The sequence below is a fragment of the Trichosurus vulpecula genome, chromosome 5 (genome assembly GCF_011100635.1).
Source record: "Trichosurus vulpecula isolate mTriVul1 chromosome 5, mTriVul1.pri, whole genome shotgun sequence".
Lineage (NCBI taxonomy): Eukaryota > Metazoa > Chordata > Mammalia > Diprotodontia > Phalangeridae > Trichosurus > Trichosurus vulpecula.
The window spans coordinates 204308885-204322127 of NC_050577.1; the positions used below are offsets into that span (position 1 = coordinate 204308885).

The following is a 13243-nucleotide window of genomic DNA, read 5'->3' on the forward strand; positions in this document are numbered from 1 at the left end:
CCTGAAACAAGTAACACATGAAAGAAGTGTTTCTTTTTCAAGAAGGAAGTAAGAGGTTACTGAATAGTTGCTAAATCATACAGTTCAGTGTCTAGTTTGCGGGGAATCAAGAATTTATAGGTCATTTGGGGCATTATAGATGAAAACCATCTTGTTCTTTTTATTTTTTTATTTTTTATTTTTACTATCACCTTTTGTTTATTTAATATTTTAGTTTTCAGCATTGATTTTCACAAGAGTTTGAATTACAAATTTTCTCCCCATTTCTACCCTCCCTCCCACTCCAAGATGGCATATATTCTGATTGCCCCGTTCCCCAGTCAGCCCTACCTTCTGTCACCCCACTCCCCCCCATTCCCTTTTCCCTTACTTTCTTTTAGGGCAAAATAAATTTCTATGCCCCATTGCCTGTATATCTTATTTCCTACTTGCATGCAAAAACTTTTTTTTTTGAACATCTGCTTTTAAAACTTTGAGTTCCAAATTCTCTCCCCTCTTCCCTCCCCACCCACCCTCCCTAAGAAGGCAAGCAATTCAACTTAGGCCACATGTGTATCATTATGTAAAACTCTTCCACAATACTCATGTTGTGAAAGACTAACTATATTTTGCTCCTTCTTATCCTGTCCCCCTTTGTTCAGTTTTTTCCCTTGACCCTCTCCCTTTCCAAAGGTGTTTGCTTTGATTACCTCCTCCCCCTATCTGCCCTCCCTTCTATTGTCCCCCCTTTTTTAATTTCCTTCCTCCTTCTGTCCTGTGGGGTAAGATACCCAATTGAGTGTGTATGTCTTTCCTTCCTCAGGTCAGATCTGATGAGAGCAAGATTCACTCATTCCCCGTCACCTGCCCCCTCTTCCCTTCCTACAGAACTACTTTTTCTTGCCACTTTTATGTGAGATAATTTACCCCATTGTATCTCTCCCTTTTTGCCTCTCAATATATTCCTCTCTAATTCCTTAATTTGATTTTATTTTTTTAGATACTATCCTTTCATATTAAACTCACTCTGTGCCCTCTGTCTACACACACACACACACACACACACACACACACACACACACACACGCACGCACACATATATACACATATGTATGTATGTATATTCCCTTCAGCTACCCTAATACTGAGGTCTCATGAATTACACACATCATCTTTCCATGTAGGAATGTAAACAAAACAGTTCAACTTTAGTAAGTCCCTTATGATTTCTCTTTCTTGTTTACCTTTTCACACTTCTCTTGATTCTTGTATTTGAAAGTCAAATTTTCTATTCAGCTCTGGTCTTTTTACTGAGAAAGCTTGAAAGTCCTCTATTTTATTGAAAGTCCATATTTTGCCTTGGAGCATGATACTCAGTTTTGCTGGCTAGGTGACTCTTGGTTTTAATCCTAGCTCCATTGACCTCCAGAATATCATATTCCAAGACATTTGATCCCTTAATGTAGAAGCTGCTAGATCTTGTGTTGTTCTGATTTTGTTTCCACAATATTCAAATTGTTTTTTTCTGGCTGCTTTCAGTATTTTCTCCTTGATCTGGGAGCTCTGGAATTTGGCAACAGTGTTCCTAGTAGTTTTATTTTTGGGATCTTTTTCAGGAGGCAATTGGTGGATTCTTTCAATTTCTATTTTACCCTCTGGCTCTAGAATATCAGGGCAGTTCTTGATAATTTCTTGAAAGATGATATCTAGGCTCTTTTTTTGATCATGGCTTTCAGGTAGTCCAACAATTTTTAAATTATCTCTCCTGGATCTGTTCTCCAGGTCAGTGGTTTTTCCAATGAGCTATTTCCCATTGTCTTCCATTTTTTCATTCCTTTGGTTCTGTTTTATAATATCTTGATTTCTCATCAAGTCACTAACTTCCACTTGCTCCAGTCTAATTTTTAAGGTAGCATTTTCTTCAGTGGTCTTTTGGACCTCCTTTTCCATTTGGCCAGTTCTGCCCTTCAAGGCATTCTTCTCCTCTTTGGCTTTTTGGAGCTCTTTTGCCATTTGAGTTAGTCTATTTTTTAAGGTGTTGTTTTCTTCAGTATTTTTAGTGAGAGTTTGCTGTTTGGGTAAGTTTTGTTCCTTGTTCCAAGCTCTTAATTCTCTTTCCATATCTTTCTCCTGTACTTCTTTTCCTATTTTTTCCTCTACCCCTTCTCCTACCCTCCCTGGAAATCATGTCCTGGGGGAGTAAATTCAGTCAGTTTTCTGCTTTGCTGAGTGCTAACTGACAATAGTGCTCTTTGAGGCTGCTTTTACTAGTGTTAGCAAGTAGGCAGATAGACCAGTGGCCTGTGTGATGAAGAAAAGCAGTTCACCTTCCATTTTTAGTATGAGTGCTGAGGTTTCAGTTTTTGGACTAGAGTATCTTGGATTCCTCTTCTTCACCAGCTGAGGGGAGCGCTTATCTCACACCTGGATGTGATTTGATCATTAAAATGAATTGTGGTATGTTTTAATAAAAGTTCTTTTTAAAAAGTGTTGCAGTCCAGTACTGTATAGTTTGTCTGCAAGCAAGAATATATTATCTGCCTTAGGCCATATTAATTGGAGTTTGATTACTCTTTCCTAAGAAGGTCTTCCTTGAATATTTGAATATTCAGTATTCATCTTAGTGGCAGAGAGGTGTAGAGAGTAGATAGAGCTCCCATCCTGGAGGTAGGAAGACCTGAGGTCATATCTGACCTCAGACACTTGTGATCCTGGCCTTGGCACTTAACTGCCATTTGACTCAGTTTCCTTTCTCATCTGTAAAATGGGGGAAATATCTACTTCCTAGGATTGTTGTGAGGATCAAATGAGATAATTGTAAAGTGCTTTAGCATGGTGTCTGGAACATAGTTGGCACTAAATGTATTAGATTTCCTTTAATTAGAGTCTTATTGTTAGAACCAGTATTTCCTAATCAATAGATGAACCTACAACCTGTTTAACAAATATTTTCCTTGCAGGTATGGGAAGGCCGATGGAGGGTTATTCCTCATGATGTACTGCCTGACTGGCTAAAAGACAACGATTTCCTTTTGCATGGGCACAGGCCTCCTATGCCTTCTTTCCGGGCCTGTTTCAAGAGCATCTTCAGAATACACACAGAGACGGGCAACATCTGGACGCACCTCTTAGGTATTTGTGTTAAACTATAATAATGTGCTTCATGCCTTTTTATTTTTGTGGATTTAAGAATATGGAACTGTGTGAGGAAAAAAGAGGCTCTTTAAATTTCCTTTCTTTTTGTAAATTTAATCATGTGCAAATAAACATTTTAATATACAAACAAGAACAAAAATATTATATATGAACCTGGGAACTTCTTTTATGTACAGTGGTTTTTAGCAGCAGAGAACTTCAGTACTCATTCAGTGCTCTTCCCTTACCGGCTTTGAACCTAGGCTAGAGGCCAAGCCCACTGTACTGTGCCTCTGATCAAACTTCCTTATCCTTATTAACAATGGCACATGCTAAATTTTTTTCCAGTAACGTGAAGGAAAAGAGAAAAGAAATGCAGGAATTAGATTGGCTGATGAAAACATACGAGCTTTTAATTAAGGCCTGGCCCTAACATAGGAATTCATCTTAACAGCAGTGTTTGCCCCAACACTCCTGGCTTCTGCTCATCCATTAAGAAGAAGCTATTTAAAGAAAAGGAGACCAGAGGAGTGAGGAATCCAGAGGGCTGCCATTGTGGGTGGTGGCACTGAACCTGAAGGAAAGAGTACTGAATCTCACCTGGGGCTAGTCCTAGAGGTTACTCAGGCAGGACTTAGGATGGCAAACTCTCTATATACAGCTACAAGGAAGCTAAGGTAGCCATACAGCCCAGGATGGGGAGGGGCAAGAAAGTGACACAGGAATACAATAAAGGATGAAACACCAAAAATGTCAGGAGAGGAAAAAAACCCTCAGTGAAAGCCCAGCACCATAAGCATATATGTTAGCAGAGATGATTCTAAAAACAGAAGGCAAAATGCATAAAATATCATAAAGAATAAAAAGCTTCAATAATTTAAGTATATATCATATATGACAAGGTAGCCACAGATTTGGTGTTTGTGTCCCCTTCTTAAGGTTTTGTTTTTTCTTCCATATTTGTAATGTTTTATTAATGCTGTTTTCTGCATCTCTGTCACTACGCATGAACACTTCCCCTCCCTCACTCCCAATACACACTTGTAACAAGTACATGTAGTTAAGCTAAATAAATGAGCATGTCAGAAAATGCATGTTTATCTATGCACCTTTAGTCCATTATTTCTTCAGAGAGTCAAGATGCCTGGAAAGATCTTTTGATATTCTGTTTTACTGTCTACTTTTCCCAGAGTACAAAGTCTCTGTGAGAAGAAATATATGGGATATTTCAGATAGAGTGTCAGTCAAGGAGGCAAGAAGACTTGATTTTTTAAGTCCAGCTTCTGACACATATTAACTGCCTTACTGTGGACAAGTCATATACACTTCCTGAAGTTCTATTGCAGATGAGTTACTGATCTGTATTGGTGGAGAGAGTTCCCATCCATGGTTTCCATACACCAGTACACTCATGTACCTAACCTTCCAGCCAAGAAAGCTTTCAGCTTACTGAGCAGAGGGGAGATCGCCCAGTTCATTGATTACATGATTGAAAAATGATTAGGAAACCTGGGGAGAAACTGTAGTAAGTGACTTCTGTGTCAGAACTGCACAAAAACTTGAGCCAGAAGCTCATACACAAGTAGGAAAAAGGACCACCAGCAAAGTCACTGGCCAGTATAAATAAATTAGTGCAGCCAGAAATGGGCCAGAGACATTTGTAAAGTCCATTTTCTCACACAGCAAGAACAGAGGAAATCCTCAGAGAAGGCCCTTAGGTGGGGACCATGGAAGCCTCAGAGATCATCAATGACTAGTATAGAGTAGTAGTGTTCAGTTGTGATAGCCTAAGAACTTAAAGTCCTTAGCTCTATCTTGAGATATCATTGAGGATCCTGAAAACTTGACATTCTGAACCTCAAAGATCCCTAGGTGGGATGGGAGGGGATAACAGGGCAGAACCAAGGTGACCTAGAATGAGAATGATCAGAGCTGAACACCTAAAACCAGAAGCCCAAGCAAGGGACAAAGCCTGGCCCTGGCACAAGCTCCAAATGAGGAACAAAGCCTGGAGAAATGAATAAACATGGAAACTATGATCTAACTTTTTAAAAAGCCTGAACAGTATATTTCAACTGCCCATATCTATTAGAACCAGAGGAAAAAGTAAAAATAAAAAGAATCCACTGATCACCTGAAAGGAACATCGAAAGGAAAAGTTCTAGTAAGGTCATAGCCAAAGTCCAGAATGCTAACATTAAAGAAGAATTGCTACAAAGATCCAGAAAGGAGTTTAAGTGGCAGAGATCACGTAAGACCAAGCAGCTTCTGTGGTAAACAAGAGGAAATCTTGGAAAATAATACTACAAAAGGCAAAAGAGAAAAGCTTTCCAGTAAGAATTAACTTACCCTGAAGAGTGGAGTACAGTCATACTAGAGGAGAAGAAAATGATCTTTAATGAAAATTTGTCTGTTCTACCCACTATTCTTGTTGAGCAATTTAAAAAAACCCAAAACAAATTCATCAGTAATTGCATAGTCCAGCCCAGCAAAACAAATTCCCGTATTAGTTATGTTTAAAGATGTATCTCTCTTTGCGTTTTTAAGTTTCATCAATTCTGTCAAAAGGTAAATGGGGGGGTGGGGTAAGAGTGGAGCCAAGGTGGCGGCTGGAAAACAGGGACTTGCTTACGTTCTAGTTGGAATGGGTCCTATATTTTTTCAAAAGCTTTTTCTGTATCTATTGAGATAAGCATGTGATTTCTGTTAATTTTGTTACTGAGATGGTCAATATGCTGATGGATAAACTTTTTTTTTTTTTAAAAAGAAACACAAACACAACAGTCCAGAGCACCCTAGAAAGGTAAATTTATTTGACCCGTTGGCTGAGATTGAAGAAACAAGTATCATTTCAAAACCTTATTTTCTTCAAAGGATATTAAGGTAGTTAAAGAAGAAACTGATGATCTGGGATGAATTTGTTCTCTTTTGAGGTATTTAAGAGGGAAAATAGAAGGGAAAGTAAGAAGAAGACTATATTAGTGTAGAAAGGAGAAAGAGTAGAATGGAACTTAAAATTTCTTCTTTGGGGTATGTAAGAAGAATATGTATATATGGAGGAAGGATTGGCAGGAGTGAGCATCCAGTGTACCTTACTTTTGTCCAAAATAGAAACAGGAGAGATAAACATACATTTACATGTTTTGGTGTAGAAGTACATCAGAATCAACAGGGAAATAAGCAGGTATAGTAGAGGAGAGGTAAAAGGAAGGATAATATCAGGGACAGAGTAGTCTCAAGCAAAATAAATTTCCTGATATTAAAGAGGAATTAAAATGGGGGGACCAAGGAAAGAAAAGCATAAAAACAGAATCTAAGGAGGTGCTTTAGATTGCCCATTTGTCAATTGGGGAATGGCTGAACAATTTGTAGCTTATGAATGTAATAGAATGTTATTGTTCCTTAAGAAATGGTAAGTCTCTTTAGAGAATCCTTAAGTTGATCAAAGTAAGCAGAATGTAACAAGGATAGCAACATTGTAAAGAAAAGCAGCTTTGACAAATTTAAAAACAATTTAAAAATCATGCCCTAGGAGATCTGCGATGAAGGATATTGCCTAATTTTTGAGAGACAAATAATGGACTCGGTGTAGAAAGAGACTTTTTTGGGTGTTGGGGAGAAGGAGACATGACCACTGTGTCTATTTGTTTTGTTTGACTCTGCTTATTTGATACAGGTGTTCTTTTTCTTTTTGTTCCATTTTTCGTTTGGGGTAGAGGAGAGAGGGGGTTTAGCAACTGAGAAGAGAAAAAAGAGGGCTATTGAAAATTTTTTTAAAAAATGCATGGAAGAGTACAGAAAGAAGTTCAGATAAACAGGAGAGTTTTGAAAGTATGGGTGGAGTTTATTATAGATATTTTTGAAAAGCAAGCTGTATGAAGTGATAATTCAGTTTCATTTGTAATCTACTTTTTGTGTTGTGTGTTTTATACAAGAATTCTCCCCTCCCCTCTCCTTTTTCTTCAGTTCAAATTAAAAAAAAATATTTAAGGAAACCCCATCCCAATCTCTGTACTCCTCCTCCAACACCATTCATACTTTTGCTCTCCTATTTTGTACTGTTAGACAAGAAGATGAGGCATATGTCAAGAAACATCTTGTTGGCTCACTGATTGAAATATGTTTTGAGTAGAGCTAAAATGAAAATTTTGTTTCATAGATAGTGATAGGCAACCTGACTTTTAAGAATTATTTTTAAATCCTTGTGAATGTTTTCTGAATTTAAGTTTCAGCTTTAGTTTGAAGTTTTGTTAAAAAAAACTAATACTTTTTTTTCCCCTCTAAATTTACTAAATTTTTTATTGTAGGTAACTGATAATGTGAAATGATTCTGATTGTTTGAACACCTGTTTCTAAATCTCTTGAGACCTTTAAAGTAGAAAGCTTGCTGTATGAATTTAAATGATTGCTGGCCTTGACTTTCTTGCTAGTTTGCTTTTTGGTAACCATTCGATCTCTAAATTCATGCCAGCCAGTATAGTAAAAGGCTAGATTAAAAGTATCAATCTAAGCATAGTGTTGGGTTCTAACTCCAGTATGGTTTTTTTTTAAAGAGATAAAAAGCAGGATCACTCAACAAATAGTATCACTTTATATTTGTACAACTGATGTTTACGTAGTTAAACATTAAGATACCAAGTCCTTACTAAGGGCTTTTATGTACAGTTATCTCATTTAATCCCAACAGCTCTATGAGTTAGGCAGGGTAGACATTGTTGCGTCTACTTTGTAGCTGAAGAAGCTGCATCTCAGAAGTTGTTATAATTTACTGAAGGTAAATATATCTACTTATAAATAATTACTTAAGTGATAGAACTTTAACTCAAACTCAGATTTTATGTTGCCATCCAGCAGGTCAAACAGCCACACCTTTACTTCCTCACTTCAAGAACATAATGTCTTGATTCTAAAAATGTGTTTTATTCTAAGAATAAAATTCAAAGGCTGCCATAATGAAAACAATTTTCATAAGTGCTTTGACTCAGCATTGCATAGATGCTGAAGAGAAAGAGAAATTAGAGAAAGTTTGACTATTAAAAGAAGATCAGTAAAATTTAATTTAAAAAGAGAATCTTTAAAAAATAAAATATGTGCCCAAAAGCTACTCTGAATTCAGCAACAAGTTTATAAATTTGTATTTTATTAATTACAATATCTGTATATATTAGGCCTATTTAGTACTCTGTGTATAAAATAATCAGTCTGCAGAAAATTTCTTTGCTTATTTATTATGTCATTTAATGAGATGAATCTTGTTTTAACTCCCATTTCCCATCCCACTGTTCTATGGGTACTATTAGATTAGATTGTAACACCCAAGGGTAGTATTCCCATTAGGATTCCCACAATTTCTATTTACCCAGTTTCATTTGGAGTTAAACAGGGCCCAGCAGAAACAAAGTGACTGGTCCCCTTTCTCCATCTTTTTCTGCCATGGGCCATTAACCTCCCCTGGTATAGGAAACCTTCCACCTGTTAAGTGTACCTTGGTCTCAAAGCAGGAAAAGGTCTAAGTTTAATCTTTTATACTTATTGGTTACTTGACATGTTATCTTTTAGTAGAGTTGAGTTTGTCATTTTTGTCTTTGTATTTCCAACCACTAGAACTGTAGGTGATCACTAATGCTTATTGATTGTTTTTATTTCATATTGAGGAATGAAAGGCAAAGTGATGTTAGGTATAAAACAAATAGAAGTAATTTTTATAATAGGACTTCAGGATTTCCTATAACCTTTGTATCCTGAGCCCTGAATATAAACCTAATTAGGTAAAGCTTTTTAGGAGATGACTGAAGATAGGTAGTGTCTGAGAAGACGGTCGGCAGTTCCCCAAGCCATCTTTTGCTGGGGAGGATAAATGAGCTGATGTGGCTGTGGCTTCTAGAAAAGTGTATCTAGGAACTCTTAGGGGGAAAATGGAGAGAAAAGCCTGTCTTAACCAGATTCTTTCAGGACTCAGGCCTGCTCTGTCCTAACATGTTTGTTCAGCAAATCTATTCCATCTTGACCTACTAACCTGTTTCTCCTTTGCCTGCCTCAGCATTAGTGGACGCTTATTTTATTTCCTCACATGCATATTTGAGAAGTATTTGGTAGTATTTTCTGCTGTAATCATTTGTTAATTGCTCAGATTTATGTAGTGCTTTCAGCTTTTTTTCAGAACAACTCCATGAGACAGATAATGCAGGTAGTGTCATTTTCATTTTGTAGCTCGGGAAGTTGAAATAGAGCAGTGAAGTAACTTGTGTGAAGTTGTATGGGGCAGATCTTTCTTCTTCTTTCCATTCCATCAGGATGTGGTAACAAAGGGTCTCTGATAAGTGTAATGTGACATTGAAATGTTTCCTCTTTATCATTGTTCTGACTAGAAGTCAGAAGACTTCAATTAGTCTAAACTAATCTAGTTGCTGGCTATGAAGCCAAATGTAAGCCAGCCTTCTGAGGACTCAAGGCTTGATGTCACATGTGTCTGTATGAAGATAATTCTTTCCCTAACTACCCCCTCAGGTTGTGAGGAAAGCAGATGTTTACAAACTTTAAAGCACTATGTGAATGTCAGTTATTAAAATGTCATTTTTTTTCATGTTTTTAACTTAAAAAGAAGAAAATTTTAATTTTTTTCTAGTGGCATCTCTTGTTTTCCAGTAAGTATGTCATTATTCAAGGTATATACTAACACAGATAAGGGACAGTGGTGTCCAGCTTGAACCTGAACACTGGATATGTGTCTTCGTCTCTGGATTATTTTAACTATTTAAAAAAGTCAAGTCTCAGGAAGTTAAAATGACATCCTACACTATTTGGAAACCTGAAAGAAAGACCTTTGCTGGTTTCTTATGTCCTGGTACAGCATAATGGAATGAGTGCTGGATTTGGAGTCAAGAGGACCTGGGTTCTCCGATTTACTACTGAATGTGATCCCAGTTCTTTCCTTATCTGCACAATTAGGGGAATTGTACTAGATAATATTTGAGATCCCTTCCAATGCTAATGATACTGTGCCATTTTGAAAAGTAGTATTCAAAAAGAGCAGGAAACATATAGTTAAAGTTGTTTCTCTGTTGACAAGGAAATGAAAGAAATCCTCAATTGGCGTCCCTTACCTACTCTGATATCTACATCATTCAGGCAGAAAAGGAATATGAAAAGAGAAACAGATGTGGAAAATTTTCAGAGATTCATTCTTAATATCTCTCTCTCCAACATTTTGAATACTACAGAAGAGAGCAACTACTTCACTTTAAATTCTGCTGGGTTATGATGCAGTGGAAAAAGTTCTGGATTTGCGAGTCTGAAGACCTGGTTTTGAATCCTAATTCTTTAAATTAAAATCAGGGTGACCTAGGCACATTTGTGTCTGGGCTTCTGTTTACTTATGTGAAAGTGGGAGGTTTGACTAGATAAGCCTCTGAGGTCCTTTTCAGCCCCAACTATCATCATATGAAAGGCTCTTTAAGCTCTCATGGTTTTTATTTTTAAAAATTTAGTTATCTGAATCTATGTCAAACTGCTTGCTTTCTCAGTGAGGGAGAAGGGAAGGAGGGAGAGAATTTGGAACTTAAAAAAAACACGAATGTTAAATTTTTTTTTTTAAATGAGTTCTAATCCTATAGTAGATTAGAAGAGGAGTAGAGGCAGTTAGAAATTGGCATAGTGACTGCAGTGAGAGCAACAGTATAGAAAGGTGAAGAGAGGAAAACTAAATAGCAGATAGAACTACATTGGTAGTGTTTAATAGGATTTCATAATGATGACCCTAAAGTTTTTTTTTTAAAGAAGATTACGTTGTTCAATTGTATTTAAAGAAAATACTTCATTGCCTTTTGCATTATTAAATACTTGCTATTTGGATTTTCATCATGAAATTAATTGTATAGAACATGTTAGCTGGATAAAATAAATACTATACTACTACTAAGTAGGATATATCAGGATGGTACAATGGAAAGAACCCTGTATTTGGAAAAAGAAGACCTGTGCTTGCATGTTGGTTCTGCTGTTTATTCCCTGTATGTAATTTACCTTTAGGATTACTTCCCCTCTTTAAGAATCTCATGTTTCCTCATCTGCAAAATGAACAAATTGGATGATCTCTAAAAGTCTTTTACTGCTGTAAATTCTGTTCTGACATCATATGTTTGTGCCTTTTTGTGGAGATAAATTTTGTTTTAATAAAGCAAACATACATAAACACAAAGTATACTTCCCAGACAGTGTTTTGCGGCATATACTTAACAAGGTAGTACCAATCAATGAATATTGATTGTAACTGGAGTTTTATTGCTGTGTAATAAAGTTTTTTTAAATTCTACTTGTGTAATTCCCTAGTAATTTCCAAAATAGTTAGACCATTTTATAACTCTACTGTCAGTGAGTTAGTGGGCCTATTTTTGTTATAGTGTTTTTGTGTGTGTGTGTGTGTGTGTGTGTCTCTTTGAAGGTCTGACCTTTCATTCTTCCACCTTCCCCTTTTATTTCTTTTCTCTAGGTTGTGTTTTCTTCCTATGCCTGGGGATCTTCTACATGTTTCGTCCAAACATCTCCTTTGTGGCTCCATTACAAGAGAAAGTGGTCTTTGGGTTATTCTTCCTGGGAGCCATTCTCTGCCTTTCTTTCTCATGGCTTTTCCACACTGTTTACTGCCACTCAGAATCAGTCTCCCGGATCTTCTCAAAGTAAGTATCTGGAAAGACCCCAAGGCAGGGGTTCTTAACCTTGGATCCCTAAACTTGTTCTTTAAAAAGTTTTTGATACTTGTATTTCAATATGATTGATTTCCTTTGTAATCCTGTGTATTTTATTTTGTATATTTAAAAACATTCTGAGAAGGGTATATAGTTTTACCAGAGTGCTAAAGGGTTCCATGATACAAAAAAGATTAAGAATACCTGCTATAAGGCTTTATTTATTATATAGGAATACCAGTCTTATTTGGCATAGGGAAACATATTTAGGAGCCTCAGTATTGCTTATTTTAAGGAAGCCAAAGTTTCCCTTCAGTTATTGCTGATAATTCAGAGCAAATGGGGCTAATTAGGGCTCTGGGATTGATTTTTTTTTTTGAGGGGGTATTAAACTGAATATTTGTCCTATTCTAGACTGGATTACTCTGGCATTGCCCTCCTGATCATGGGAAGTTTTGTTCCTTGGCTTTATTACTCCTTCTACTGTAATCCACAGCCCTGCTTCATCTACTTGATTGTCATCTGTGTGCTGGGGATAGCAGCCATCATTGTCTCCCAGTGGGACATGTTTGCCACCCCTCAGTATCGGGGGGTGAGAGCAGGTAAGAGTATTATTTCAGCAGTTGGAGAACTTTTAATTGAGGAGAAGGGGTAGCGTGTAAATGAACCTGTACTTTTCTGGTGTCGTATTTAGGAGACTGATTTATGATTGTGGCTATATAATGTTCTGAATGGCAAGCTCTTTAAACTTTGTAAAATAAAGGAGGCCTTTAATTCTCTTCAGGGGAGCTTTTGGGTGAATTAATTGCTGTGAAAGTTTAGCATTCTCTGTGGTGACTATAACCATTCTGCTTGTCTGATCATTACATGCAGCTCCTTTTCATTACTTGTGCTGCAGAATCTGGGTCATGTCTCTTCAATCTGAAGATGATATAGGAAGCCCTTTGGATTCTTTTCTTATAGGTGCTGTTCTAGAAGTAAAGCAGAAAGTATTAAAAGGAAGGATTGAGGGTGGGGAAGGTATATTCCAGCTATGGTTTTTTTTTTCTAGTATGAAAAGTTGGGAGGAAACACTTAATTCTTTAGGTATAAGCAAGTAGGTTGGTTGTGGAAAGAAATGGGATGTCTGTCTCACCATTCTCTCGTCAAAAGTATTTCAAGCAAATAAATGGACAGTGCTTAATGTTCGTCTCCAAAGCTAGGGGTAAGGGTGTGTGTGTGTGTGTGAATGTGTGTGTTTGTTCAAACATGGACACATTAGAGGACAGCGTCATTGCTAAGGGTAGCTGACTATTTGTATGCAACATAAGATCCTCTCTGTTGAGCCTTTGATTTAAAAAGGATCAAGAATATCAGGAGTCTTTTTTTTTTAACATCTGGAAACAAAAGAAAAGGCAAGGCATTGGTTGTTTTGCTTGCAGGTAATACAGAGGCTAGTTAATATT

The 13243-nt window shown here is 36.9% G+C and overlaps 1 protein-coding gene across 3 annotated transcripts in view; it reads left to right on the forward strand.

The window, feature by feature from the left end:
- Nucleotides 1-13243, forward strand: part of ADIPOR2 (adiponectin receptor 2) — an 84338-nt gene that overhangs the window by 62988 nt on the left and 8107 nt on the right. For all 3 annotated transcript variants that reach the window (XM_036758676.1, XM_036758675.1, XM_036758674.1), the window contains exons 4-6: nt 2940-3111; nt 11603-11789; nt 12213-12400. In XM_036758676.1, the coding sequence (XP_036614571.1) occupies nt 2940-3111; nt 11603-11789; nt 12213-12400 (547 nt within the window). The remainder of the gene's footprint in view (nt 1-2939; nt 3112-11602; nt 11790-12212; nt 12401-13243) is intronic.